We start from the raw sequence: 25538 nt of genomic DNA, 5'->3' as shown, positions 1-25538 counted from the left end.
ACCACTCCTATGCTGTTTTACTATTTCACTGTTTCGAGGTTCCCCCATGGCCCCCCAAGACCAGCAGGGGCCTGTCCCTGCGTGAACCTGGGCGAACAGTTATTGTGACAGTGTCAAGCCCCCCCCAACTCTGTCACCACTGTCCCATGGTGTGTTTTCAAGATTCCCTAGAACGACCATTTCCCTTGATTGGACCTGGAACAGCAATGTACAAAACTTTGCAGCACCTGTGCAAAAGTATTAATTCTTTTTAAAAAATAGATTTTTGTGTATTTTGGGTCACTTTAGGAAAAGTCATCAAATTTCAGGTGAAAAGAATGACATGTAGAGTATTTTTACTGCTGTCAAATGTCAAACAGTATGTGAGGGTTAAGAAAAGTAGTCTGCAGCTTTTCCTCATGACAGGAAAGAGAAAGGAGAAGAAAAAGAGAAAGTCTTCCTGTTTCTGCATATCAACAACCTTCACACGCTTTGTAGAAACACACACTTGTCTGAAACATTGAAACTGTGTGGACCAGACAGATGCTCCGTGTCACATTTGCACAGACTACAGGAGAGAGAGGGACCAAAAATCTCAGCAAGAACTGCTCTGGAACTTTAAAGGGACTTCACTGACACATCAGAAACATTAACAGGTCAGTAGGAAAACCTTAAAGTGTATTTATTACAGTAAATCAGGCAGAACATACTTACAAATTTTGAAATTTATTGTAAGAAATAAGAATATAAATGTAACAGCTACTGTTTTTAGTCACGGTATATTGTATATTGTTTTTTATATCAGAATCAGAATCAAAATCAGAAATACTTTAATAATCCCAGGGGGAAATTATTTATATATATATATACATATATATATTATATATATAACATGTCTCAATGCAAATCGAACATGTGCAAAATATGTCTGCAAAACTGCAATGCTGTTATATTAGACAGCTTTAACACAACACATGTTCATGTGTTTTGTTGTTATTGTTTTATTTTTGATGATTTTTGGGAACATATTGTGAACTTTCTCTTGTATTTTTTAGACAACACTCATGGAGAGAAATACAAGTTTCTCGCTGTTGTCCGGCAATCACAGCCACTCCAACAGCACTTGTTCCCGTGACAACGTTCTGAAGACAGTGGTTTTTCCTGTTCTCTACTCCTTCCTCTTCCTGGTGGGGCTGTCACTCAACAGCGTGGCTGCGTGGGTGTTTTTTCGCATCCCCTCAAAGTCTCACTTCATCATATACCTGAAGAATATTGTGGTTGCGGATATCATTATGACCTTCACGTTCCCTTTCAAGGTTTGGTTTGACTATTACTATTTACTTATAAAGCACACTTTATAGAGGGTTTATGAGTTGTAACTAATGGCTTTATTAATGGTTATTAAACCATTTGTAAAGGATTAGTTATGTGTTGTTCATAAGGCAACGTTTTGTTTGCTAGGTTGTGAAAAATCTCTCTTGCTGATAAGCCATTCATTTCTAAGTCATTAATAAAGTCCACCATTAACTTTTAAACAAAATATACTGTATGGCTTGAATTTGAGTGTTCATCAGTAAAATGTGAAATGTGTTTCTGCAGATTTTATCGGACTCCAACATGGCTTCCACTGGGCTGCGTGTATTCGTGTGTCGAGTTTCCTCGGTGCTCTTCTACCTTACCATGTACATCAGCATCCTCTTCTTCGGCCTCATCAGCATTGATCGCTGCAGGAAGACCCTCAAGCCCTTTAGGGGGACTAATGCAGCCCGGCTGACCCGTCGTAAAATACTTTCAGGAGCCATATGGGCCTTTCTGCTGGTTCTATGTCTGCCCAACGTCATCCTGACAAGTAAAACCCCGACTTCTCCATATTTCAAGTGCGGTGACCTGAAGACACAAGCTGGACTGTACTGGCATGAGGTGGTAAATCATGTCTGTCAAGTTATTTTCTGGGGCAACCTGGTGACTGTAATAATATGCTACACTCTAATCACCAAGGAGCTGTACAGATCCTACTCCCGCACTAAGTCCCAGAGCGCTGGAGGGACCATATGTCAGGCGCCGAGTAGGGCGACAACTCGGAAGCCCGGCCAGGCCAACAGAAAAATGAGTGCAAATGTGTTCCTGGTTCTGGCAGTGTTCTTTGTGTCCTTTGTGCCATTCCACTTTGCCCGTGTGCCATACACCTTGAGCCAGACCCGAGGGGTTCTCTTTGACTGTAAACTCAAACTCTTCTTCTTTCAGCTAAAGGAGAGCACACTCTTCCTCTCATCCTTAAACTCTCTTCTGGACCCTCTCATCTACTTCTTCCTCTGCAAGTCCTTCAGGACCACTTTGTTTAAGACCCTGCAGCTGCCTCCTGGTACCTGTGCCTGGCTACTAAGAAGAGAGTCGGACACAGATACAGGCGTCACCCCTCTGAGAGACTCCTCTGCCAGTACATAAAACCACTGGACATGATAAAGACATTTTTCAAATGTGCAGGTTCTGTATTATAAATACAGTAGGTGACAGACATTGTGATCTTTTGTAAATATCTTTTGTATTTTGTATAATCAGTATGTTGACTCAGTCCTAGAGACATAAATGAAATGTATATGTGTATTTGTGTTTACAATTATCACAAAATCATAATTCACAATTTTAAAATGATCAACTTAAACTCATTATGCAAACTTTTCTATTGTCTGTGGAAAACAGACAATAAGAGAATTGCCTGTAGGAGAAGTTAAAAGTACATAGATTTTTTTTATATTGTTAGTGTCAAACTTGATGAATTGACACTGGTATGTTTTGAGGGTTTGTTTTCCTTTCCGTTCTCTATTTCAAATGATAACATTACAGTTCCTCTTCTATGTTTTCACATACACTAATCTTGAAAAGAAGAAATGTGACTGAAAATGAAACTCTCGTGGACATCCACAGTATTCCTCTAAAATAACCTACCTGTATAATAAACCTCAAGTCATACATATGCCAATGCACTGGGATCCCTTATTGTTGCATGAAGGTATAGTTGTGTTAGCCCTGACTGACTATTCAGAATAATCAAACCGTATAGCAGTGTATACACAATGTTTGTCACAATGTTATTTCACGGTGTGTCACAATGTTATTTCTGCATACACTTGTTGGGGGGGGGGGGGGGGGGGGGGGGGCGGTTCCATGGTTGGTGTTGTTACTTTGCAGTTCTGCTACAACCGCATAGCTAAAAGATTACGGCCTTCCAGTTTGACAAAAAAATCACAATGAACAACGAGAAAGGATTTATTGTTTTCATTCATTATGATGATTTGTTGATAAATGGTGGTTTGGGCCATTTTTTGCCGTTTCTCAGTTAAATGTAGGATTCACTTCACTCAGTTACGGTAAAATTGCCAACTTAGCTCTAATCAGTGGTTCTCATTATGGTTCACATCTAAAAATAGCATTAATGATATGTTTGTGAATAATTATAAATCCTCCAATATAATAATAATAATAATAATAATAATAATAATAATAATAATAATGTTTAATCCAATATAATTATATATATTGGATATAGATGTATAGAGACCAGACACAAAGCCACCTGGATTTCATGTTCAATCACAGAGATTAATGATTTAATGTAGCATGAAAACAAATGGTTTACCACAATCTATGTTATTTGAATCCTCTCTACCCCACAGCAGCGGCAGCCCTCTTCATAGATTTGCATTTCTCTGGTTAATACACCGACACTCTTTGGTAATTCATCTTGTGAAGGTGTCAATCCCCAAGGCTACACGGTGTGGAGTTAAGGAGAAAGCCTTTGTTGGTGAGTCTAATATTCTGTTTTGTTTCACAACATTTTGGGGGAAAATGTTTTTTTAGAGTAGCTTAAGAGGTGATTGAAGAAATCGAACTTACTTATTGGTTATAAGGTTAGACTGAACATGAAATAGCTTGAGAACATCTCGGCATTGCTTTAATATGGTTTAGTAAGTATATTTATGTAGGTCCATAGCTGAGAGGCTATCAGGTCAGTGAACTTTCTCAAAATGAAAACTGTGATTTCTCTTTAGAGTGAGAGAAATATCTTAAAATGTACTAATTGGGTGTGATTGGTCAAAAAAATATTATTATTATTAAGATTAAATCTAATTGCTCAGAAGCTTGATTTAGCTTATCGTTTCATTAAAATCAAACTACTGTGTTGCCACTATAAGTTAGTTATTATCACTGTCAAAGTTGATTCTCTGAACAGTATATTCACCCTTAATATCATTCTATATTTAATTGAACGAATGTATAAAATGTGCTGATGAGCTGAATCTACATAAAACTCTTACTGATCACACTTATTAAAAGCATTTGAAGCAACTAAGATCTATTGTGCAGAAAGAACTGTGACTCAATACCAACCCTTAAACTTGGTAGATTCTGTGTCATATATTCAGTGTGTGTCTATGTGCTCAAAATAATAGAATCCAGTTGTAATAATATGGTGAAAACAAATCCAACAATTGCAAAACTTCTATCATTCTGTGTCAAAAGTGTCAGGTTCCCCATCCAGGATGCATTCAAATGCTCTGGTGGAGCATTCAAAACCAAATCATAGTAACAAATGTGTTTTCAACTAATGACAAATGCAAAACAGGTCCAACTGAGCAAGTAGAAAATATTTAAAGCACTTCTCAGTCTCTAACGAGTCCTGGACCTCACCTCAGCCCATTAACTAAATCCCTACTACCTGGAAAACTGGATGTTATTCTCTTACGTCACTAAATGTTCATCCGATACATAAAATGCAGTTGTACCCTTTGTAGCAATTAATCAAATCTGCTCATTTTATTTCCAAATTTGTTGAAACATAGTGAAGAAACATGAATCAGAAGCAAAATATGTGGATGTGGCTCTGGTCTGCGGGCCTACAGAACTCACTGCTTATTTTCTATCCTACGAGCTGATCACAGATGTACAACAGATGAACAAAGAGCTTTTCTTTCATGCTTGTTTTCTTTATTCCAGACTTTATGATGGCATCCAACAACACAGCATTCTTCTCTGCTTGTGCCTCTCTCAGCCTTGAGACCGTCAATGTGGTGGTCTCGTTTTTTTACCTCTTTATGTTCCCCACTGCGTTACTGCTCAATGGGGTGGCGGCGTGGGTGTCTTTGCACCTCCGGTCCACCTCTACCTTCATCGTGTATCTCAAAAACCTGGTGGCTGCTGACCTGCTCATGACACTGACCCTCCCATTGATGGCAGCCAGCAAGCTACCTGGAGCAGCGATTGAGTTACGGGTGTTTAGCTGCCGTTACTTTGATGTCATTTTCTACAACTGTTTGTACACAAGCATTGCTTTAATGGGTCTTATCAGCCTTGACCGATTCTTCAAAATTGTTAGACCATGTGGAAAGGTGTTAGGACAAAATGTGGTCTTCAGTCTTGTAATGTCCACCTTGGTTTGGGTGGTGTTGTTTGGCACAACAGTCATACCAACTATCATTCTGACTAACCGGGATCCTGATAACACAACAGATGATTTATGTATGTCCCTGAAAAGTCCAGCTGGTCAGTCTTTTCACAAGTATGTGGTTCTGTCTATGGAGATTCTCTTCTGGATTGTTAGCATACTGATTGTGTTTTGCTACATCTGCATCACCCTGAAAGTCTTGAAGTCCTTCAGAAACTCCGGGAGCAACAATAGCCAGGGAAAGAAGAAGACCAAGCTGCGAGTCTTCTTGATCCTCCTTGTGTTTTTTGTGTGTTTTGTGCCTCTTCATGTGATGCGTATTCCATTCACACTAGAGGAAATCTTTGACATTGATACCTGTGCTCAAATGTGGGTGTTAATAGTCCATAGATTTGTCCTGTGGGTCTCTACCACTAATGCCTGCCTGGACCCTATTCTCTACATCTACCTGTGCAGGGAGTACAGAGACAAACTGGTCGACTTGATGAAAGCTGGAGGGGTCTGTGTCAGGTTATATTCTGGGCAAAGAGAGCAGACTTCCCAGTAGAGAGGAAGTCAGTTATTAGTCAATACATGTTGGATATAATTATTTTAGAGACAAATAAGATGTCTTCAGTCACAAATTAGGGTTTTGTTTTCTTGTATGGACAAAACGGAATAAGTTAAGTAGCAAAAGAGCTTTTAGAAGACTTGCAGTAACTTGTCAGTTTTATGTTGTACTGCCCTCTAGTGACCTAATGAGGATTATCATCTGTTGAGACTAAAGGGATACTAAGAGAAACGAGGTAGAAACATGACTTATGATAAATGTGTTGATTTCATTGCAAAAAATACACTGCAAATAAATTATTATATTCTAAATCAAGTTAGTTCAGCCGTTTGAACACACATATACTGTTGTTAATATGTTAAATCTCAGTAGTCATGTTTATTATTATTGTGTATAGTATATTGTGTATTAGTACTGTGTGTGTATATATATATATATATATATATATATATATATACAATCTCATATTGAGGTGTTATTGTGAGACCTATATCAATAAATCTGAGTTTGAAGTTGTCTTTTGTCTTGTTTTTATGTGATGGGGTCACTGCAAATACAGCTACTCTGAGTAATGATGTAACTCTCCCATAGGTTTTTAATGGGGAATCTAAATGAACAGTATAATAAAATAATTATATTACAAAAGAGTGCATTTTTTCTGCCTTAGTATAAATGTGTTCACAAGCTTTTGGTTTATTATTTCAAGAGCTAAAATAAATGGTGACATAAATCTTTCCACAACTATTCTCATAAATCCTATACCCAAATTTAATAACTTCTCTGCTTAAAAGCATTGTTCAGTTGCCAAAAATACATTTGAATTTCTTATATCCAGTTTGGCCACATTATATTATTTAATTTCAACAATGTCTTCCTCAGTGCCAAGCAGTGGAATAAAAATTTAAATAAAATACCAATATACCCACTTTGTTGGTAACCACAGCTCACTACGATGCTGCTCAGCAACAATAGTTTTGGTCACCAATACACACTAACACAATAAATATTTGTTTTGTTTAAGTAGACAATACGCTCTAGTATCCACCTGTAGGACTCTTTGTTTGGCTTCAATAGCTGAGGCCACCCTTTGGTCAGATGATTCCACTGCACCAGAATCAGCTCCTGAGTTCTTGTATTAACTGGTGCAATCAATCAATTTGCAAATTTACAAGTAATAAGCAGAAAAAACAAATGAAGAGCACAAAAAGAGAGAATATAACTTGTCCACTTAGCTTTTTTTAATTAAAGAATCATCAGTTGTTGCTACAGTATTTATTTAAAATTTGTTTTCTTCTGCCAGCAATAAATAACACCATGATGGTAAGCAGGGAAACAAATGCTGTGTATTTAGCCTTTCAAATGATGCTCAGAAGTAAGGGCACATCAATGTGAGGAACATTTGCTATGCTAATGACTGAGAACGTATATCATCACACATATAGTTCAGGTGCTCTTGTCTCTAAAGAACTTTTGTTTACTTTTATCAACTCCACCTTAATTGTGAGACCACAGCAGTGGTGTCTGAGGTTCATGTACAGGCTTAAGGAAGTACACCCCCCCCCCCCCCCGAATCCAAGCCTTCACCTTATCCAGTCTCTGCTCTAGGTGGCTTTTGGACTGTGGGCTGTTTGCATATGTCATGATAAATTGCCAGTCTTACCACAGCTGAAATGTTGATTTGTTTGCTAGGTAAATCAACAGTGTTTCTCAAACACCTATCATGTTATTGCTAAGTCACACAGGTCCATCATGCAGCTTTGTGTTGGAGAAGAGTGAGGAAAGACATCACCTGTAAGTTGGTAAGACATTTTCTTATTTACATTATTAGTTCATAATGTAGAATTTAGAATTTCGGTAAAGAAATTCATTTTGTGAACTCTGTGTTCTGCAAAGTTAAATGGAGACTTGTTGAAAATAGATGTAAATCTTTGAACTAACGGCCAGTGTAAGGTTGCCGTGTATTTAATTTAAGTTACTTATCCATCCACTCTATATTGTGAAATAATACATCGGCCAGGTTTTGCTTCATTCAGAATTTTTATACAAATGTATTCAAACGTTTTTGGCTAGGGTTAGAAGATTATGGACATGGGAGTTCATGTGTTAAAACTAATTTACAAAATGAATAAACCAGCTTCAGTTTGATTCTCTGAAGTGCACAAAAATGGAAATAATTGTTTGAACCCATATAACAGTGAATACATTTTTTTAAAGATTGTATACAAGAGAAGTCTGATTTATAATAGAGAATGTTTTAAAGGAAAGATTGCTTTAAAAAAAGAACGAGCTGTTCCCTTTTCTTTGCTTAGCATGCAACCTTGACTCGGATAAGCGACTGACAATGGATGAATGGATGCATCTTCCTTTTGACACTGACCAGCAAAGTGAGTGGGAAACCAAAGAGAGAAACCACAACCCTGATCTTATGAAAATGGAAAAGTTAATCCAGACTGCTATTTGCTGTTGAGTAATTTCTCTTTGACTGTGGGACACTATTAGAACCATATTATGTATGCATATGTAATGTAATACTGCACACATTCAAAGTTTAAAATGTTAGAAATGCATTATTTATAGCCTTTAAGATGATGTTTCTTTTGAATTATGGGTTCTAAAATGAATTTTAAACTCTTTCATTTTCCTCAGGTGAAGGGATGCCATTGAACCAAACATCTAACAATGGCTCCGATTGTGACGGTTTCATTTACAACCCAAACGTTGTCCCAGCTCTCTACTTTCTGATGTTTCCCATAGCTTTGTTGCTGAATGGTGTGGCAGGCTGGGTGTCTCTGCACCTCGAGTCCACCTCCACCTTCATGGTGTACCTGAAAAATCTAGTCACTGCTGACATTATTATGACCTTGATCATCCCAATCACAGCTGCAAGTGACTTGCCGGGTGCGTCAAACAAATTAGTCATCCTTTCATGTTATGTTAGTCCCATTTTCTACAGTACGCTTTACACATGTATCGCTTTGTTGGGCGTAATAAGCCTGGACCGTTTCTTCAAGATCATGACCCCCCGCAGCAAGTTGTTTGGTAATCTGACCTTTAGCATAGTGGTGTCAGGCACAGTCTGGGCAATACTGTTTGGAAGCTCAGCTTTACCAAATATAATTTTAAGTAACAGATCAGTGGCCAATGGGACAGAGATCAGCTCTTGTATGAACCTGAAAGGACCGGTTGGACTTGAAATCCACGAAAACATTGTAATTTACCTGAATGTTGTCTTCTGGCTCGTCAGTGTGGTCATTGTGGTTTGCTACATTTGCATCACTAACAAGGTAATCCAGTCCTTTAGAAACTCTGGCAGCAATAACAACCAGGGAAAGCAGAAGATCAAACTACGTGTTTTTCTGGTTGTCATTGTGTTTTTTGTATCATTCGGACCATACCATTTTGTTAGGATCCCATACACCTTTCAACAAGTCAACTATTCTTCCAATACCAACTGCGCTTACTTAAAGGGCAGGTTTGCCAAAGAATTCAGCCTCTGGTTTGCCACCACAAACATCTGCATGAACCCTCTTCTCTACATCTTTCTGTGTAGGGAGTTCAAGAAGAAACTGATGTCTATGATGAAAAATGTGTCTATCTAATTCCAAGCAGCCTCAGCAGGCACTTCACCACAGAGCAGATTCTGACAGAGGAAATGAAAATGTGATGGACTGAGCCCAGATGTTTTTGTAGTCTAAATGTCAGATTTTGGTTTCACATGTAAATGCTATTTGCTGCATTTACTTTTTAAACCCATATAACAGTTGCCTTGTGCTGTTTTATGTCTTGTCAAAGTGTAGCTCTAAATAGCTTGAGAGCCAAACAGGAAATACAATAAGGATGGATGAGATAAACAGCACGAGACAAGAGGGTGATAGGCTGTTTTTATGTTTTTTAAACACAGTTTTATAGTAGCTCTAGAAATTCAAAATCAGAATGCAAATAGAGTAGGAGAGACTGTAAATGAAGCTGCCATGCAAAGCAATTTAAGCTGACGCTAGTTAACATTTGCATCTCACACTGAAGTTGTATATGTGTGTGGTAACAGTAAAACAAATCCTTAATTGGGTGCTGCAGATAGGTGTGCAATAGGTGTGTGTCAATCAAAAATGTGTTAAACTGTAAAACAAATAAAGTGTTCTGTTAATCTATAAATTGTTATAATCAACAAAAAAAATGCTCTGCTCAGCGTTATTTAAGTTTTTTTTACCACTGATTTGCTAAGTTTGTGGTTCTTCAGCAGAAAACTGCTGGAAAATGTGGTAATGTGAGGAGGTGTCATTAGGTACAGTGTGATGTAATTCCAGATAATTGCTGTTGTGGTTATTTGTAAAAACTGAAAACCACATTTTTGTGTCATTGTCATTTGAAACAGTTACTGTCACATAGGTTGAGAGTTCACTTGAGGGGCTCATGGTTAACACGCACGTTTCATTTCTCAGAATGTTCCCCACTGGTCATAAGTCCTGGCCAAGATACAAGTAAAACCACACAGGAAATCATGTTGTGTTCCTTTTTTATCTATTTTTATCAAGATAGTACAAAAGGGAATTAAACTCCAAGAAAGGAAAACTTCAGATATAAATGGAAGGGTAAATTCAATCTTATACTGTACTTGTCAGAGTTGACAGTAGTTACAATATATGCTATCTTAAAAATAAACGAATAGAAAATTACATTGTTAAATAACTTTTGTTTTCATGATTTGCATGTATGGTGAAGGAGCTCAATTGCACTACAAACACAAATAATGAAAAGTCAGTGGCACAATATGCCCATCATTCTCGCCCACTGTTTTTGTCTCTCTGGTTGGTGAGAGTCTCGTGATGAGAAAAGACAGAGAGATAGAGGTGGGGTAAATAAGCTGCAGGATGGAGGGAGGAGCAGCGGGTGTGCAGCGAGAGGTCTCTATATGTGGGTCGAGAAATGAGTCCATGGCTTTGGTGTTAACAGCTACTGAGACTGACGCAAGCTAGCAGAGGAAGGGGGACTGGCACGGAGCAGAACAAGCCTCTCGGCAGACAATTGGAACAGGAAGCAAGGAAGGAAAGGGTCTTTCACCCGGAGGAAGACTGGCAAACTCATTGGGGTTGTGACAAGACAGCCACACAGTAGCTCCAGAGACCACCCATTGTAAGAGCATCAAACACATACACACACACACACACACACACACACACTTAAAGAGGGAGAGAAATACTGAGAAAGACAGAGAGGCTGAAACCTTGTTAAGTCACAAGTAGTATATATCTTGACTGATTATAGAACTAAAGTAACACTCAGAGTTTACTGAGTTTGGGTGTTTCTATTATTTCATTTTCTTTCTGGTTAAGGAGAAAGGGGAATTGAATATTTCACCACTTCCTTTCGTTTTTTTAAATACTGTATATTTTCACCCCTTTATTCTTTATTCCTCACTTGCCTTGCAGTCTCAGACGATAAGGACGCACTGAGAGGTAAGATTCAGTTATTGGCTTTACAAGTACATCTAGAGTTAAAATACCAGTCAGAACTGGGCACAAAGATAGAATTCGTATGACTGAAAAACTTTTGAGAGTATAGACATCTCGGCTGCCATAGCACCTGCTCCTGGCTGCAGTGTTATTCTAAGCTGTAAGGTTTTGTAACGACAGCACACCAGGGAGATATACTGTCAGACAGGAGGAGAATTCAGAATGAACAAGTACAAGAGTTAGTTAGTTGTTGGCATTGGTAGAATGTAGTGTGTTTACTCAAGCACTGTACTTAAATTTAAATGTGAGTCTTTTCTTTACATGCCATTTTTTAATTTTACTCCGCTACATTTATTTGACAACTTGTATGTATTTTACAAATAGAGATTTTTGTACACAAAACATACAAAGAACTCATAAAATATGTTATGTATGAAAGTATGTACAAGTACGGCTGAAACAATTGGTGTATTATTTGATAAATCAATTGACAGAAAATTAATTACCAAAAGTTTTTAAAGTCATCATTGAACTATTTCGATTTAGTTTGAATAATTATGAGGTTTGGACTGTTGTTTGAACAAAACAAATCTGAAAGTGAAATTGTCACTTTAGCCTCGGGGTAAAATTTTCTGAACTTTTACAAACCAAACAATCTATTGATTAACTGAGAAAATAATCATTAATACTGTAATATATTGTAATATAGTCACAGGGGACATATTTTTGCATTGAGTATTTTTAATACTTTAAGTACAATTTCTGAATTATTTTACTTAATATTTTCAATCCATATTTTTACAGTATGATTTTACTCTCATAAAGTATCTGAATACTTCCTTGTTGGACACCAAGATTACTGTATATTATGTGTGATACCACTACACAGTTCTATTGATGGACCTCTTGCCTAAATGTGGTAAAATACAGTGATTACTCTGTATTTACTGTTTGTAATAAACAAGTATTGTTATGCTCCTGAAAGTGGTCTTTACTTGTTGAATTCAGACAGAACGAACCCTAAATCCTTACACTTAAGTCTTAGAACTAGTTATGAAAGAAATAGTTTAAAAATAACCCATTATCATACAGAGTAAGTCAACTCCTGTTCTACTAAGGAATTTTCAGTAGACCATGCAAACAGAAGCCAAATGGTATAATATTTGCATGTATAGGTTTTTGATACAACATATTACCGTGTTCTTTCTTTACATAATTTATTTGTGCCTTTATATGCTTTATTTATGTCTCATTCTTACCCTCATCTTATCCTTTCTCCTCTCTCTGTCCTCTCCGAAGGTCCACCGCAGATCAGAAGATGAACAACACCTTGTCAAACATCTCCATTAAGTGTGTTCGGGACACCAGTGTAACAGCTGTGGTTTTCCCCTTTCTATACAGCATCCTCTTTATAGTCGCCCTGATACTTAATTTCCTGGCTGCATGGATCTTCTTCACCATCCCTAGCACCTCAACATTTGTGGTCTTTCTAAAAAATGTGGTAAGACATGATGGCTTTTGCTTTATAAATCTGGTTGTCAGTGCAGAACAAAAACATGAATAAAAATCCTGAATTCACAGGTGGTGGCTGACTTGCTGATGACCCTGACCATACCTGTGAGAGTCTTGAGCGATGCAGGTGTGGGTTCCTGGCCACTTCGCGCCTTCCACTGCCGGTACTCTGCGGTTCTCTTCTACATCACCATGTACATCAGCATCCTGTTGCTGGGTCTCATCAGCCTGGACCGCTACCTGAAGATAGTCAGGCCCTTTGGGAAGTGTGCCCTGCAGCGGGTTCGTGTCGGTCAGATTCTGAGTGCAACCGTCTGGGTGGTAATGTTATCTTTAGCATTACCCAATGTTATTCTAAGTGACCAGCCACCACAGGTATCTGGAGGCAAGTTGAAGTGCACCTCCATGAAGAGCAAAGCCGGCCTGCTCTGGCATGCAGGATTCAACTACTTCTGTCAGGTAACTAATAAATCAAGGAAAAGCTTTGGTAAATACATTTATTTGCCTTTTTGCTGAGATTCAGAAGAGAAGATCAGTACCAATCTCATGCACATACAAAGTTGGAGCCAGAAACTGGTCAGCTAAGGTTAGCATGAAGACTAGAAAAGGGGGATAAGTCAAAAGGTAACTAAACTAATCTACCAGCACTAAAGCTCAATAAACAACACGTGACATCAGGTTTGTTTAATCTATACAAGAGATGCTTAATTTTAGAAGACTGAAGTTTAAAAAGCACAGTGCACAACTATGTGTCACACTATTTCTTGGCCAGGAACAGAGACAAAAACCAGAAAAAGTTGTTTTTACAATTAAATCTTTAAAGGTGCTGGTATCTGGATTTTGTAGTTGGACAGAGACGGGCTAACTGTTTCCCTGCTGTTTCCAGTCTTTATACTAACCTAAACTAGCAGTAGCTTCATATTTACTGTACCAACATGAGAGTGGTATCAATCGTCCCATCTAACTTTCAGTGAGAGAGCAAATAAATGTCCGTCACAAATTGTAGAATATGCCTTGAACATATCTGCACTGTGATATCAACACATTTGATTTACTCACCTACTACTGAGCAAAATGTGTTGTTAAAAAAGCTGAGAATGTATGTGTGCTTACAGGTGGTTTTCTGGGGCACGCTGGCCTTGATGGTGGTTTGCTACACGTTCATCAGCAAGAAGGTCTATGAGTCATACAAAGCCTCAAGGAGCAGATCTCAAGCAGCCAGTCGTAGAACCAAAGCAAAAGTATTTGTTGTGGTGGGGGTGTTTTTCATCTGCTTCGCCCCTTTTCACTTTGCCCGTGTTCCTTACACCCTGACCCAAACCGGCAGCATGGCGAGTCATTGCCGGGCACAGAACGCACTCTATATTGCCAAGGAAACCACCCTGTGGCTGTCGGCCACAAATGTGTGTCTGGACCCACTTATCTATGTGTTCCTGTGTAAGGTGTTCAGGAAAAGACTGACAGCCGCACTGTGCCGTAAGCCATTCCACGGAGGTGCCGCGGAGTCTCCCACAGCAACATCAACTCAGCTGGAGATGTCACAGGTAGCCAAGAGCAACAGACTGTCATATAATGGGATGCCTCAGTAACACTGTGTGTAAAGAATGTGACTGAACAATGTACAATGGGACATAATCAATAACTGTAACTGTCAAGGTGGGATGACACACTGCCTGAAAGAATGTGTTACTTTACTTGTAAATAGCATTTTATCTTGGTGACACAGGTTGTGAAATGAATGCAATTTGATCAAAACGTCAAACATGTCTGGAGGTGGTCCAGAAGTTTTATAACAACAGAAAGTACTGTACTAACCAAGCATTTCTGCCACGTTTGCTAAGTCATCCAGTATGTTTCCTTAATTGTGCTTACTGACATTTTCCACTTCCTTCTCTCTAATCTCGTTCTAACTGCACTTTTCCTTTACAAACTTTGGCTAAAGGGTAAACATGTTGTATATATTCTCCAATGATTATACCACACGCACAATGTGACCAGGGACTGAAAGATAACAAAATGAGCCGGGAACAACAGCAATAGACACTGCTTACAGCTATAGCTTCTGTGTAATACAAATAATCAACAATAACAAATAACAAACAATAATAATAATAAAATGTATATATTCATTACTTCAATTGCATGGTGTTACATTTTTATGCTGGGAATTAATCGTAATAATAACAGAGCTCATAGTAGGTGATGTTTGTAGGGCATCTTGGTCTGTGGTGATGAAATGACATTTCTGATCTGTATCTGTTTGTCCCACAAAGACATCAGAGATGCATGCACATACAGCACCAAACTGTGCAAAAAAAGCCAGCCAATAAGAATGGAGGCTAAAACCACCTAAACCCAGTTCCTCTGCCACTAGGTACACAGTGTATACAGATATTGCTATGATTCACATTTTACAAAATGTTCAAGCTAAAGTAAAATATGGCATCACAGAAAAATTAGAAATAAAAATAGAAAGAATAGTTAATACATTTTTATTGAAAGGACCAGCGTGTAGGATTTAGTGGCATCTAGTGGTGAACTGAACACTGCTGGTGTCTGTATTGGAAGACCTAGTAATTAGAATGGGCTGTGCAGGAGAAATACAGTGTGCCGTGAAACTAGCAAAAAACACAAAAGGCCCATCAACAGCCAGTGTCTGGTTTGTCTGTTCTGGGCTACTGTAGAAACAGTGGTTCAATATTGCAGACTCCATAGAAGTTGACCCGCAGCATCTGTAGATTAAAAAATACAATCCTTATATTCCGATGAAAACATAAATATAAATATTATATTCCACCTAAATGTTACACACTGGACCTTCGAAGCTGCAACAATAAAAAGGCAGCCCCTGTGGACAACAGCAGCAGTGTTTCTACTGCCTCATGTAATTAATTTCAAGGGGAATCAGACTGAATCCAACTTGGTGACGGGCATTAAGAAATAACCATATAGAAATAGCTAATCTCTATTTGTGGTGGTGGTGATGAGGCACTTTTGACAATTGAGACCAGAAGGAACTGCAGGCTCATATCGCTCTCTGGGCGATTAGGCGTTAACACTTAAACCAAAAACCAAATCTAACAAAATCTAGCAAAGTCTGTTTGCAGGTTGGGCATATAGCCTTTCACAATATTGCAGTGGCATCATTGCAACATTCATTTCTGAACTGAACAAGAGGGGGGAAAAAATAGAACTGGAATAAATTGACTTTTCCAATGCTGCAACACCCCGAAGACGGGTTTCGGGATATTCACAAACTGGTTCTGCAGGATTAATGTCACCTCCCACCTGATTTACAATCGTGTCTGCATGTGAGTTTGATTAATGTAATAATGAAATATGATCTTCCTCCATCCCACCCTCTGTTGGCTACGACAGAGGCTGATATTTGGCCAGGAAATTAATGAGCTACAGAGCGGCCGGAGCGGCGGCTGCAGCCGGGGGAAGGCCCGTTCGTCACCCTCAGATTAAATCCTCTGACAGATGACCCTGCAGTAGTGAATTATGAGAAATTCTAAATGACATTCATGGAAATTAAATAAACCCTGGAGATAGTGTTGCCTAGCAGTATGCACAGGCACAAGTTGGGGACAGAAAAGTTCCAGATAAATAGTGGGCAGGTGGAGGTGGGGACTGACAGTTTTATATAACTGGATGCATGTGGAGGACCTAATGAAACAAGGTGGTACAGCTCGCATGTCAGAGAAACCTGTCAAGTCTACATGTCAGTGATACCAATCAGTAGAGGTTTATGGACAGTTTCTTGTCAAGACGCCACAGAGAAATGGCTTATAGGCAGCTTATTAGAGCTTAGACTTAAGCTTTAGGTCAAAAAAGTCATTTTGACACATTGTTCAATTGTTCAAACTGTCAGTGAGTGAAAAACAAATTAAGTGAGTGGGCTTACCTTACTCTTTTAGGGATTTAGATCATCACAAATACAAAAATTTAAAAAAAAATAAACTCAAGTAATGAAACTCAAACTCATGAATATAATTCAATTTTGGCGACTAGGGGCAAAAGAACCAACCACAGGACAACTGTCAGACTCTAAAATGTCATTGCCTTATAGAGTGATCACCCACCCTGGTGCCCCCAAGTTTAAATGTTGCACAAGTGTCCTCTTGGATGCCCCCTATGGTAGTTAAAACACAAGTGCCCTCTACAGTGGCATAATGTGCAAGAAACGTGACAAAGTGCCCTCTAGAGCGCTTTTCCAGAGAAGAAAACGCAATGCAGTGGCATATAGGCTGCCCTACATGCTAGAAAATGTGTTGGACTCTATGTGGTTAAATAGTTTCCTCTGTTTGTTTTTTACAGAGATGTGAGGTATGTTTTTACCATAAATGCATCACAACTTTCTGCCCACTAGCGCCAAACCTCATGCAGCTGTTTTTTTTCACCCCTGCCCCTCACACAGGAGTGTGAACTCATTTTTTCTGTCTGCTGTTTTGGTAACCAATGACTAATGCTCTCAGAGCAGTTTGTGCTGATTAAGTATGAGCCGAAAGAAGTAGAAAACATGTTACTTTTAGCCCCACTGCCTGTGTTACTTTATGCTGTCTGGGATTCATTATTAGTCAGCTCAATTCATCTGAATTATTAAGGTTAAAATACCCCCTGCTCCAGACTGTCAAATCAAACCCCATTTTAAAAGCAGGTGTTTTATGGTAGGGCCATACTTTTTCATAGTTTCATAGCTTTAGTTACACCATCACTGAGACTCTTTTCTGGTTCGCTGTGGACCGGTTTACAGATACAATCAGCACACACGGCATTTACTCAGTAACACCATTACCTAACCTGTGATGAAGTACCACATAGTGACATAGTACCACTTGGCACATTAACTTCTGTCACCCAAAATGAGGCGTGGTCCTTCTGAAGACAAGAAAGTGAAGTATGCCTGCTCTCATGTTTGCAGAGCATAAACCATGCAGTTTATAAATGTGTTATTTTGTCCCTGTGTATTTTAGTATTTCTGCATACTGGTGTCCCTTAACAGTGTAAATTTGGTATGACTGGAAAGCTTAAACTCTTGTGGATTCAGTGAACCCATTGGTTTAAATGTGTGATTATGTTTGCCCCCATAGTAGTTAGTTCATTCTTTAACTCACTGTATAAAATGACCTACTGTGACCTCTAAGATAATCACAGCCTCATAAAACTGCACAACCACAAGCTAGAGACAGAGGACAGACAAGAAAGTTTTCCATTTAAGTGCCTAAATGTTAAATGTCTGCCTCAAGCTTTTTTCTTTCTCCCAAAGGTCTGTTTCATTTTCTCAGAATTAGGAGATAAAGATATATTTGGACATAATCTCGGTTATTTTTTCCGGGTAAATGCGTATCTCTAGTTGATCTAATAATGCACTGTACCCCTTTTATGTCGGTGGCAGAGGCTGCTAACCGTGAAGGCATCTGTCTTCTCAGAAATCAATGAAACATCTTAAGGCTTTCTGTGCGCGCTCCCGCGAGGTGCTTCGGCTTCTCTGCAGGGAGTCGCGCGCCTGCACCAACCTAACGGATGAGCGCGGGCTACAACAAGCTACAAGCTACAAGGGCGAGCGCCACGTGACACGTCTGGCGGGTCATGTGACCGATCTACATCCTCCGAGCTGCAGTCAACTTTTCCTCCCGCAGATCCCAAACAAGCGAACATGGCGGACTACGAAGAGCGGCGGACCCTGTTGGGAGACGGGGACGAGGGCTCGTCCGCCGGCCGACGCACAGCCGGAGGACCCGGCAGACAGATGTGGGCCATCTGCGACCCCAGCCACCTACTGCACCGACTGATTGTCCTGGTATTCATGTGCTTCTTGGGATTCGGTGAGCAGTAAAAAAACAACCTCTAATTAACTTCCGCAAACAGTCCCCAAACTTCCACAGTAACCATTCAGGAGGAGTTCAATAAGTTACATTTGCTTGAAAGGAAGCTCATTGCCCATTGCGGCTCATGCAGTGTGAAATAAATGCTGTGTCGTTATGAATATAGTGTGTTAATGTAGTTCATTTGTTCCAGGAAGCTACTTCTGTTATGACAACCCGGCAGCTCTTCAAACTCAAGTCATCCAGGTAATTCATCCTATGCAAATGCAAAGTTACAAGCCAGAGTATTGTGCCACGAATGCAACAGTCCGCATTTATCCCAGGCTGAGATATGGACCCCCCCCATAAGTGAAAAAAACGTTTACACAGAAGTCAGAGTAGGTTTCTGCATTTAGGGAAGCATCTGTTCAGAGAGTGAAATCTGCATAATAATCCAACCAGAACAGTCAAATGACTCCTGTGCTCCCACCAGAGGTTCTTATTTCAGGTCCACACACTGTATAGTACTGTGTGAATAGATTTGAACAGTTAACAAGAGTGTGATGTGCTTCCTCCCTGACTGCACCAGGATCTGAACCTGAACACTGCAAAGTTCATGCAGCTGTATGCCTGGTACTCCTGGCCCAACGTGTTTCTCTGCTTCTTTGGGGGATTTCTTCTCGACAGGGTTTTTGGTATCAGGTACAAAGACCAATAAATCACATTTATTTTTAGTTCAGTGTGTGTTTTGATATATTAATTGCCATAAGTGAAAGTGAAACTTTGTACCTTTCATCTCAGACACTGTCATGTTTCATTGTTTTTGTTATAGGCTGGGAACCATCATCTTTTCCCTCTTTGTCTGTGTTGGACAGGTTGGTTTACTTTGACGTCTTGACATGAAAAGAGAGAATATAATTATCCATAATTATCTATCTAAATAGGAATCAATAGGTACAGAAAATGGATGGCAGTTAGATTGCTTTCGTTGTTGTATTTAAACGTTTCCACTGTGTACAGGTAATATTTGCTACCGGAGCTTTGGTGAATCATTTCTGGCTGATGGAAGCTGGACGTTTTGTATTTGGGTGAGAAAATCTCAACCTTTTCTCATTGTGTCATCATCATTTTACCAACATAATCAAACAAAGTTACACTCCAGTTATCGACAGCCTTGTGTATATGTGTGTATATATATGTACTGAAGATGCAGAAGATCAGTCATTCTGTTTTAAATCTTATACCCAGGTTGTACTATCACTTACCTTACACCCTCCCCCTCCCTGTTTTCTTTTCCTGCGCAGTATTGGGGGAGAGTCCTTGGCTGTAGCCCAAAACACATATGCAGTCAATTGGTTCAAAGGAAAGGAGCTAAATCTGGTGTTTGGCCTTCAGCTGAGCATGGCTCGAGTGGTAAGGACTCTGCCAGCCGATCTTATACATGCTGTACAAAAAAGCACATCACAGATACAGTGAATTCATGCCTGAAGTCCATTCACCCTCCTCTGCACTTGCCTCAAGGGCAGCACAGTGAACATGAACATAATGGGCTGGGTGTACAGCAAAGTGGTGGACCTCGTTGGCTCTCCCGGACACACCGCACTGGGCGCATCACTCATGATAGGTAAATATGAGGCTTTTTTTTATTTAGCTGGGGGTCTGTGAGAAGACCTGAAATATGCAAGTGTTAAACATTAAGACTCAGGTTACGTGTCTCTGCTAGAGATACTGTATCGTTTCTGTGTAACTAATGATCTCAGATGACACAGCCAGCAGAGAGAAGTGGTATAGAGAACCAAAAGTGCTGCTGGCTGCTAAAGATGAGTCACGAGTTCAGGGAAGTGTCAGCTCTTAATCATTTTCTCAAGTTACTTCTTAGTTATGCCAAAGGTGCTTTCAGTTTTGCACACCTTGCAGTTGTGTGTTCTCGTTTATAGTCTGTCTCCACTGCCACTGTTGAATAAACTTTAAACAGACCATTTGAGATAAATTCAGATGAACAATGGAAGCAGTCAGCGGTCGAAGTGTTATTACTGCGACTTACATTTCCTTACTTTCTTTTCTGTCTCTGTAGCTGCTGTAACCTGCCTCTTTTCACTAATCTGTGCCTTGGTGTTGGCGGTCCTTGACAAAAGAGCAGAGAAGATCCTCCACAAGGAAGAAGGCAAAACAGGTGCTGAGACAAAAGGACTACATCCTTTTTTTATCTTTTGTTTTTCCTCTTTGGCCTCACTCGTCAATAACTACTAGAGGGCTTTTGACTTTGAGGCCATGTTTTGTTTTTGTTGCTATCTGCCTAAAATTGACATTCTGGCAGGTCAGTTCATTGGCTCTTCAGTACTTCCTCTGTCGTGGCTTCTCTGTAATGACCGGGACATTTCAATGTGTAATTATACCGTTAGAACTAATGGCGCCTTTTGTCAGAGGAGCCCTTGTTCTTCTTTTACAGTTGCTGAAAGAAAATAACGCTCTCAATCTGAGCTGCATGTGTTTTAATCTTTCATATTAGGTGAAGTAGTCAAGCTGACAGACGTGAAAGACTTCCCCATCACCCTGTGGCTCATCTTTATCATTTGTGTGGCCTACTATGTCGCCATTTTCCCCTTTATTGGACTGGGACAGTGAGTATACCATCAGTGCCATTTCACACACCGACACACATTTGCTTTCTCATTACATTCCCAAAATAATGTCCATGTTGAAAAATACCTTAGTTACCAGTTAATAGCCACAATTCTTTGTTGATTTTTATCTTTTCATGGGATTTGAATATCACTAGATGCATCCTTCAAGGAGTGCCACTCTACAAACCTTTACTCCAACAGAAAAAACGACAAATGTTATAATCATACAAATGAAAATGAACCACTTCTAAAAAAGAAGTGCTTTGTTGTATGCTGAAATTATGGAGCAGCATATTTGATTTATTATTTGATTCAAATATCTAGATCATCACTCATCCTTGAGAAAATATAAAATACAATTCACTTCAAGGTGGTGGTATAATTAAATGCTGTGGCATGAATTAAATGGAGAACCTCCATTAAATTGGCACGGCGTCTGAGGACAGATTCAACAGCGCAACCTCACAATGCTGTGTTGTCATCGAACCACAAAGGGAGGGAGAGGGAGTCAGAAATGGAAAGAGGTTTGACAAATAGGTTTACTGTGAAAGAAACCAATTGAAGCTATCACAACCTGCATTTCCTTCACTGAAAAGCACTCTCAAATCACTTAGCAACTGACATGTTTTTTTTCCACAGAGGGTCAGTGCTTACAGAGCAAATAGTTGTTATGCAAATGGGGAGGAAAACAATGTATGGAAGAGTGAGAGCTACCCGCTGCAGGAGTCAGCTCAATTTCACATCCTCTTGTGGTCACATCATCAATATAAAGGCTAAGCAGCACTCGACATCTTGTCTTTTTATTTGCAGGGTGTTCTTCATTGAAAAATTCAACTTCTCCCCAGCTGAAGCCAGAGCTGTCAACAGGTAACTCAGATCAGGTGTAATAGACCATGGAGACCAATCTACCTTAAGGCACTAACACATTATAGTGTGCTGTTGCTGATGTATCTTCCATTTCCTTTTGTGGGGAGAATTTTTTTTTCATGAATGACTGGCAAAATTACTTTTCCAGAGTGGTAACAACAGAGTTGAGAAATTTTCCGCTGCCTGAAACTTGTAAAACACTAGAAGATTTTTAAAATCCCACATAATGTAAAGCTTTAATATGTAACATTTCTATATTAAACACTCAACCTATGATATATATTTTGTTGAGTTGTGTACTAGCTAGTTCTCCCAAATGTTTCTAACAGTTCAAACCTAGAAAAATCTGTAGTTCAATTCCAGGAAAGGTGCATTTTACTGTTAGCCTTTTGTGCTTGCGTCAGTGTTATGGTGGTCTGCCAGAAGCTGTTGTAAATTGACTTTTTATTCAGTTTTGAGCCACATTTTTACGACTTTAGATCTTCGGTCGGTTTTGGTTATTGAACTTCTGGATCTTAAATTATTAGAGGAACAAGCTGAGCTAACGTTAGCAGCAACTCAGGGCCGAACAGTGTCAGGAAAACACAGATTTTTAAGGTGAAACTGCGTTATTCATTTGTGGTGAAGACAACAACTCCCATGATCCCACACTATATTTCACAACATCATCAAACTTCGTCTATTGTTATTTTGATGTGAGAGACCATGGTGGATTTTTTTTAATTTTCCTTTAAAATGTTTTATTCATTATTCACCCATCATGCCATTCTCTATCCTCCCCAGTATTGTGTACATCATCTCAGCCCCTGCATCTCCAGTTCTGGGCTTAATGGTCGATAAGACGGGGAGGAATGTGGTTTGGGTGATGATCGCCGTGGTCGCCACACTCGCCGCTCACATGATGCTGGCCTTCACCTTCTGGAACCCATGGATCGCCATGGTAATGCTTTACCCCCGAAAACTTTTCTTTTGTACATTCATAAACAGTTGTAGGATGAATTGAATTATGGAAATACATTTCTGTCCCACAATGCCATGGATTTGCTGTGCGCACATCATTTGTATTAATGTGTGTGTAATGAGTGTACTTCCAGCCCCAGTTAGTAGGGATAATAGAAGTTTGCTCATGAAGAGATTAAAGCACTGATTGTATTTCTAGCTAATGTAAAAACTACTATATTCAGCTCTTACTAGATAGTAGGAGTTGAATATTTAATTAAACATACATTTAGCTGTAGTACCATTCCTCAGTGTCCACAATATGGTGTTAAATGCATATTTTCACAGCACTATTATATAGTATAGAAGCTTGTTTAGGTAGTACATGATACCCAGGAAAGTAATTGGGTGTTCTTACTTGTTTTCCAGTCCCTGCTCGGTGTCTCCTACTCCTTACTGGCCTGTGCACTGTGGCCCATGGTGGCGTTTGTGGTACCTGAGCATCAGCTAGGGACGGCCTACGGCTTGTATGTACCTGTAATGACAATGTTATGACAGATCTCACACTTATTCACAGTTAAAACACACACAGTGATTGTTCATTTTTGTTGCTGTTTGCATTGCCACCTGATGTTCATCTGTTCCCTTCGTCCACCAGCATGCAGTCGATCCAGAACTTGGGACTTGCTCTCATTGCTATGGCAGCAGGATCCATCCTGGACAACAGAGGATACCTTGTTTTGGAAGTGTTTTTCTGCATCTGCATCTGCAGTCAGTATTTTTTTATGTCTGTTTGTGTGTGTGTCTACCAGATTATAGTCTTTCAAACTCCTGTTAGACGCTTTTGAATGACATTGTCTGCGGTTTTCCACATTGTTTTTCGTTCTTGCAGTTGCACTGATGGCCGTGGTGTTGCTGTACTTTGTGGATTATCTCAGAGGTAAGCTTCACTTCCCTCGCTCCCTCCTGTTCCCCTTTCCATATTGTCACAGATTTATTTCCTTGGTAATGCCTTACCAATGGATTTGTGGTGGTATACCTAGCAAGTAATATGTACCTACTGGGTAATAACTAAATACTTACTATTTACCTATTTATTTGCACACTTTCTTAATAAGTGCTTAAGGACATTTTTGGTAGTTTCCGAGTACATTTTCATGTACTTATTTGGTAATAACTTAGTACTTACTATCATTTTCTTATGGGTACCTTCCTTACATTAGTTTGTTACCATCTAGCTTCCTAGTAAATACCATGTAATTAACAGACAGACTCATCTCAAGTGACATCTCTTCACTTCACTCCGTCACTCTTCAGCACACCCCTCTCCTTACCTCCAGACTCACTCACTTCTTAATCTCTCCGTCTCCCTCTCTTGCTTCAGGAGGAGATTTGAACCGGTCGGCTGCAGCCAGAGCCAAACTCCAGAAAGAAGCCACTTCAGCCGCCGAGTGAGTAGCTTTGACCCTTCTTCACCCTCCATCACTGCTTTTCCACCTACTTACAATTACACAATTAGACAAGCATCTCAGAAACATAATTAACATCCTACTCATATAATCAAGTGGCACAGGATAGGAACACTTGTTAGAGCTCATGTACTCATTTTCTGTATTTAGCTGAACCTGCTGCAGTCAGTTTAACCCAAATACTGAAATGTTATTCCGTCCTAGTCTGAGTGTCCACTGAGATAAAAAATAAATAAATGATTGAACAGATTGAGCATGATTTCCAATATCATAGTTACAGTTGATGTTTTCCTCATTCAGTGACTCTCAAGTGATCTTTATGGATTTGTTCCTTGATCCCATAATCTACACTCTGACCACATGACTTGCATTCAGAGTTGCAGGATCATGCTTCTTTTTTACTGTATATCTATAACTCCCAGTTAAAATAGTTTACAAGGTTCAGGAGTGCACAGACGGGATGAGTCACGTTATCAGGTCCGATTGGGCTTCAATTTATTCCTGTGTGGTTACAGCAAAACTGCTCCTTGTGCTGCTGGTAATAATGTACAGTGTGTCAGTTATCACTGTCAATTTATTTACAACTATTCAAATTTAAAGAGAAAGAGAAGAGAGAAACTGTCAAAGAAAATGAATAATATATGAATGTTTTTCAGTTCTGATCCATATCCCAAACTTTTGGACTGGTTGCACAGCCGTCACTGACTACACTACACCAGAAAAACAGTGACTTCCCTGATGTGCGCAGTTATCATTAATACAGCTGTGAGTCTCCTGCTATGACATGTCAAAATGACTGCTGTGCAACCAGTTCAATACAAACAAATTGGACTAAAAGGGAAATCATTCTTTGGAGTGTTACATGTAGCGGCAGGTGAAAATGTAAAAAAAAAAAAAA

At 39.4% G+C, this 25538-nt stretch overlaps 4 protein-coding genes across 7 annotated transcripts in view; all 4 read left to right on the top strand.

Annotated features, from left to right (window-relative positions):
* The first annotated feature begins 469 nt into the window (after nt 1-469).
* Nucleotides 470-2953, top strand: LOC118341237 (P2Y purinoceptor 12-like). The gene is made up of 3 exons (XM_035679442.1): nt 470-635; nt 1035-1295; nt 1579-2953. Exons 2-3 carry the CDS (start codon nt 1044-1046, stop codon nt 2422-2424), a joined length of 1098 nt encoding a protein of 365 aa, XP_035535335.1. The 5' UTR covers nt 470-635; nt 1035-1043; the 3' UTR covers nt 2425-2953.
* Nucleotides 2954-4982: 2029 nt separating this feature from the next.
* On the top strand, nt 4983-5969 carry LOC118342042 (P2Y purinoceptor 13-like). The gene has a single exon (XM_035680468.1). The coding sequence runs from the start codon at nt 4983-4985 to the stop codon at nt 5967-5969; it is 987 nt and encodes a 328-aa protein (XP_035536361.1).
* Nucleotides 5970-10878: 4909 nt separating this feature from the next.
* On the top strand, nt 10879-15045 carry LOC118341175 (P2Y purinoceptor 13-like). Of its 4 annotated transcripts, XM_035679369.1 has the most exons (5): nt 10880-11102; nt 11399-11425; nt 12722-12923; nt 13004-13393; nt 14050-15045. In XM_035679369.1, the coding sequence occupies exons 3-5, from the start codon at nt 12741-12743 to the stop codon at nt 14521-14523; spliced, it is 1047 nt and encodes a 348-aa protein (XP_035535262.1). In that variant the 5' UTR covers nt 10880-11102; nt 11399-11425; nt 12722-12740; the 3' UTR covers nt 14524-15045. The 4 variants fall into 4 exon arrangements, with proteins under 4 accessions (XP_035535264.1, XP_035535262.1, XP_035535265.1 ...); XM_035679371.1 differs by lacking the exon at nt 11399-11425 and having other exon boundaries at nt 10879-11102; XM_035679372.1 differs by lacking the exon at nt 11399-11425 and having other exon boundaries at nt 12824-12923.
* Nucleotides 15046-18536: 3491 nt separating this feature from the next.
* The window catches only part of mfsd1 (major facilitator superfamily domain containing 1), a 10180-nt gene continuing 3178 nt past the window's right edge, over nt 18537-25538 (top strand). The window contains exons 1-15 of the mRNA XM_035680538.1: nt 18537-18762; nt 18956-19008; nt 19331-19443; nt 19574-19616; nt 19762-19829; nt 20046-20154; nt 20263-20365; nt 20816-20914; nt 21251-21362; nt 22176-22232; nt 23016-23172; nt 23601-23698; nt 23830-23942; nt 24064-24111; nt 24556-24622. Coding sequence (XP_035536431.1) covers nt 18594-18762; nt 18956-19008; nt 19331-19443; nt 19574-19616; nt 19762-19829; nt 20046-20154; nt 20263-20365; nt 20816-20914; nt 21251-21362; nt 22176-22232; nt 23016-23172; nt 23601-23698; nt 23830-23942; nt 24064-24111; nt 24556-24622 — 1409 coding nt within the window. The 5' untranslated portion in view covers nt 18537-18593. The remainder of the gene's footprint in view (nt 18763-18955; nt 19009-19330; nt 19444-19573; nt 19617-19761; nt 19830-20045; nt 20155-20262; nt 20366-20815; nt 20915-21250; nt 21363-22175; nt 22233-23015; nt 23173-23600; nt 23699-23829; nt 23943-24063; nt 24112-24555; nt 24623-25538) is intronic.

The sequence above is a fragment of the Morone saxatilis genome, unplaced genomic scaffold, assembly GCF_004916995.1.
Source record: "Morone saxatilis isolate NCDOM2014 unplaced genomic scaffold, NCSU_SB_2.0 Contig8, whole genome shotgun sequence".
NCBI lineage: Eukaryota > Metazoa > Chordata > Actinopteri > Moronidae > Morone > Morone saxatilis.
This window is presented reverse-complemented; position numbering and strand designations above follow the sequence as displayed.

Excerpts from the sequence above, each read along its gene's own strand:
- LOC118341237 (XM_035679442.1), top strand. The coding sequence starts at position 1,044 with ATGGAGAGAAATACAAGTTTCTCGCTGTTGTCCGGCAATCACAGCCAC. Across the intron at positions 1,296-1,578 it reads CCTTCACGTTCCCTTTCAAG|ATTTTATCGGACTCCAACAT; the intron begins GTTTGGTTTGAC and ends GTGTTTCTGCAG.
- LOC118342042 (XM_035680468.1), top strand. The coding sequence starts at position 4,983 with ATGGCATCCAACAACACAGCATTCTTCTCTGCTTGTGCCTCTCTCAGC.
- LOC118341175 (XM_035679371.1), top strand. The coding sequence starts at position 12,741 with ATGAACAACACCTTGTCAAACATCTCCATTAAGTGTGTTCGGGACACC. Across the intron at positions 12,924-13,003 it reads TGGTCTTTCTAAAAAATGTG|GTGGTGGCTGACTTGCTGAT; the intron begins GTAAGACATGAT and ends CTGAATTCACAG. Across the intron at positions 13,394-14,049 it reads GATTCAACTACTTCTGTCAG|GTGGTTTTCTGGGGCACGCT; the intron begins GTAACTAATAAA and ends GTGTGCTTACAG.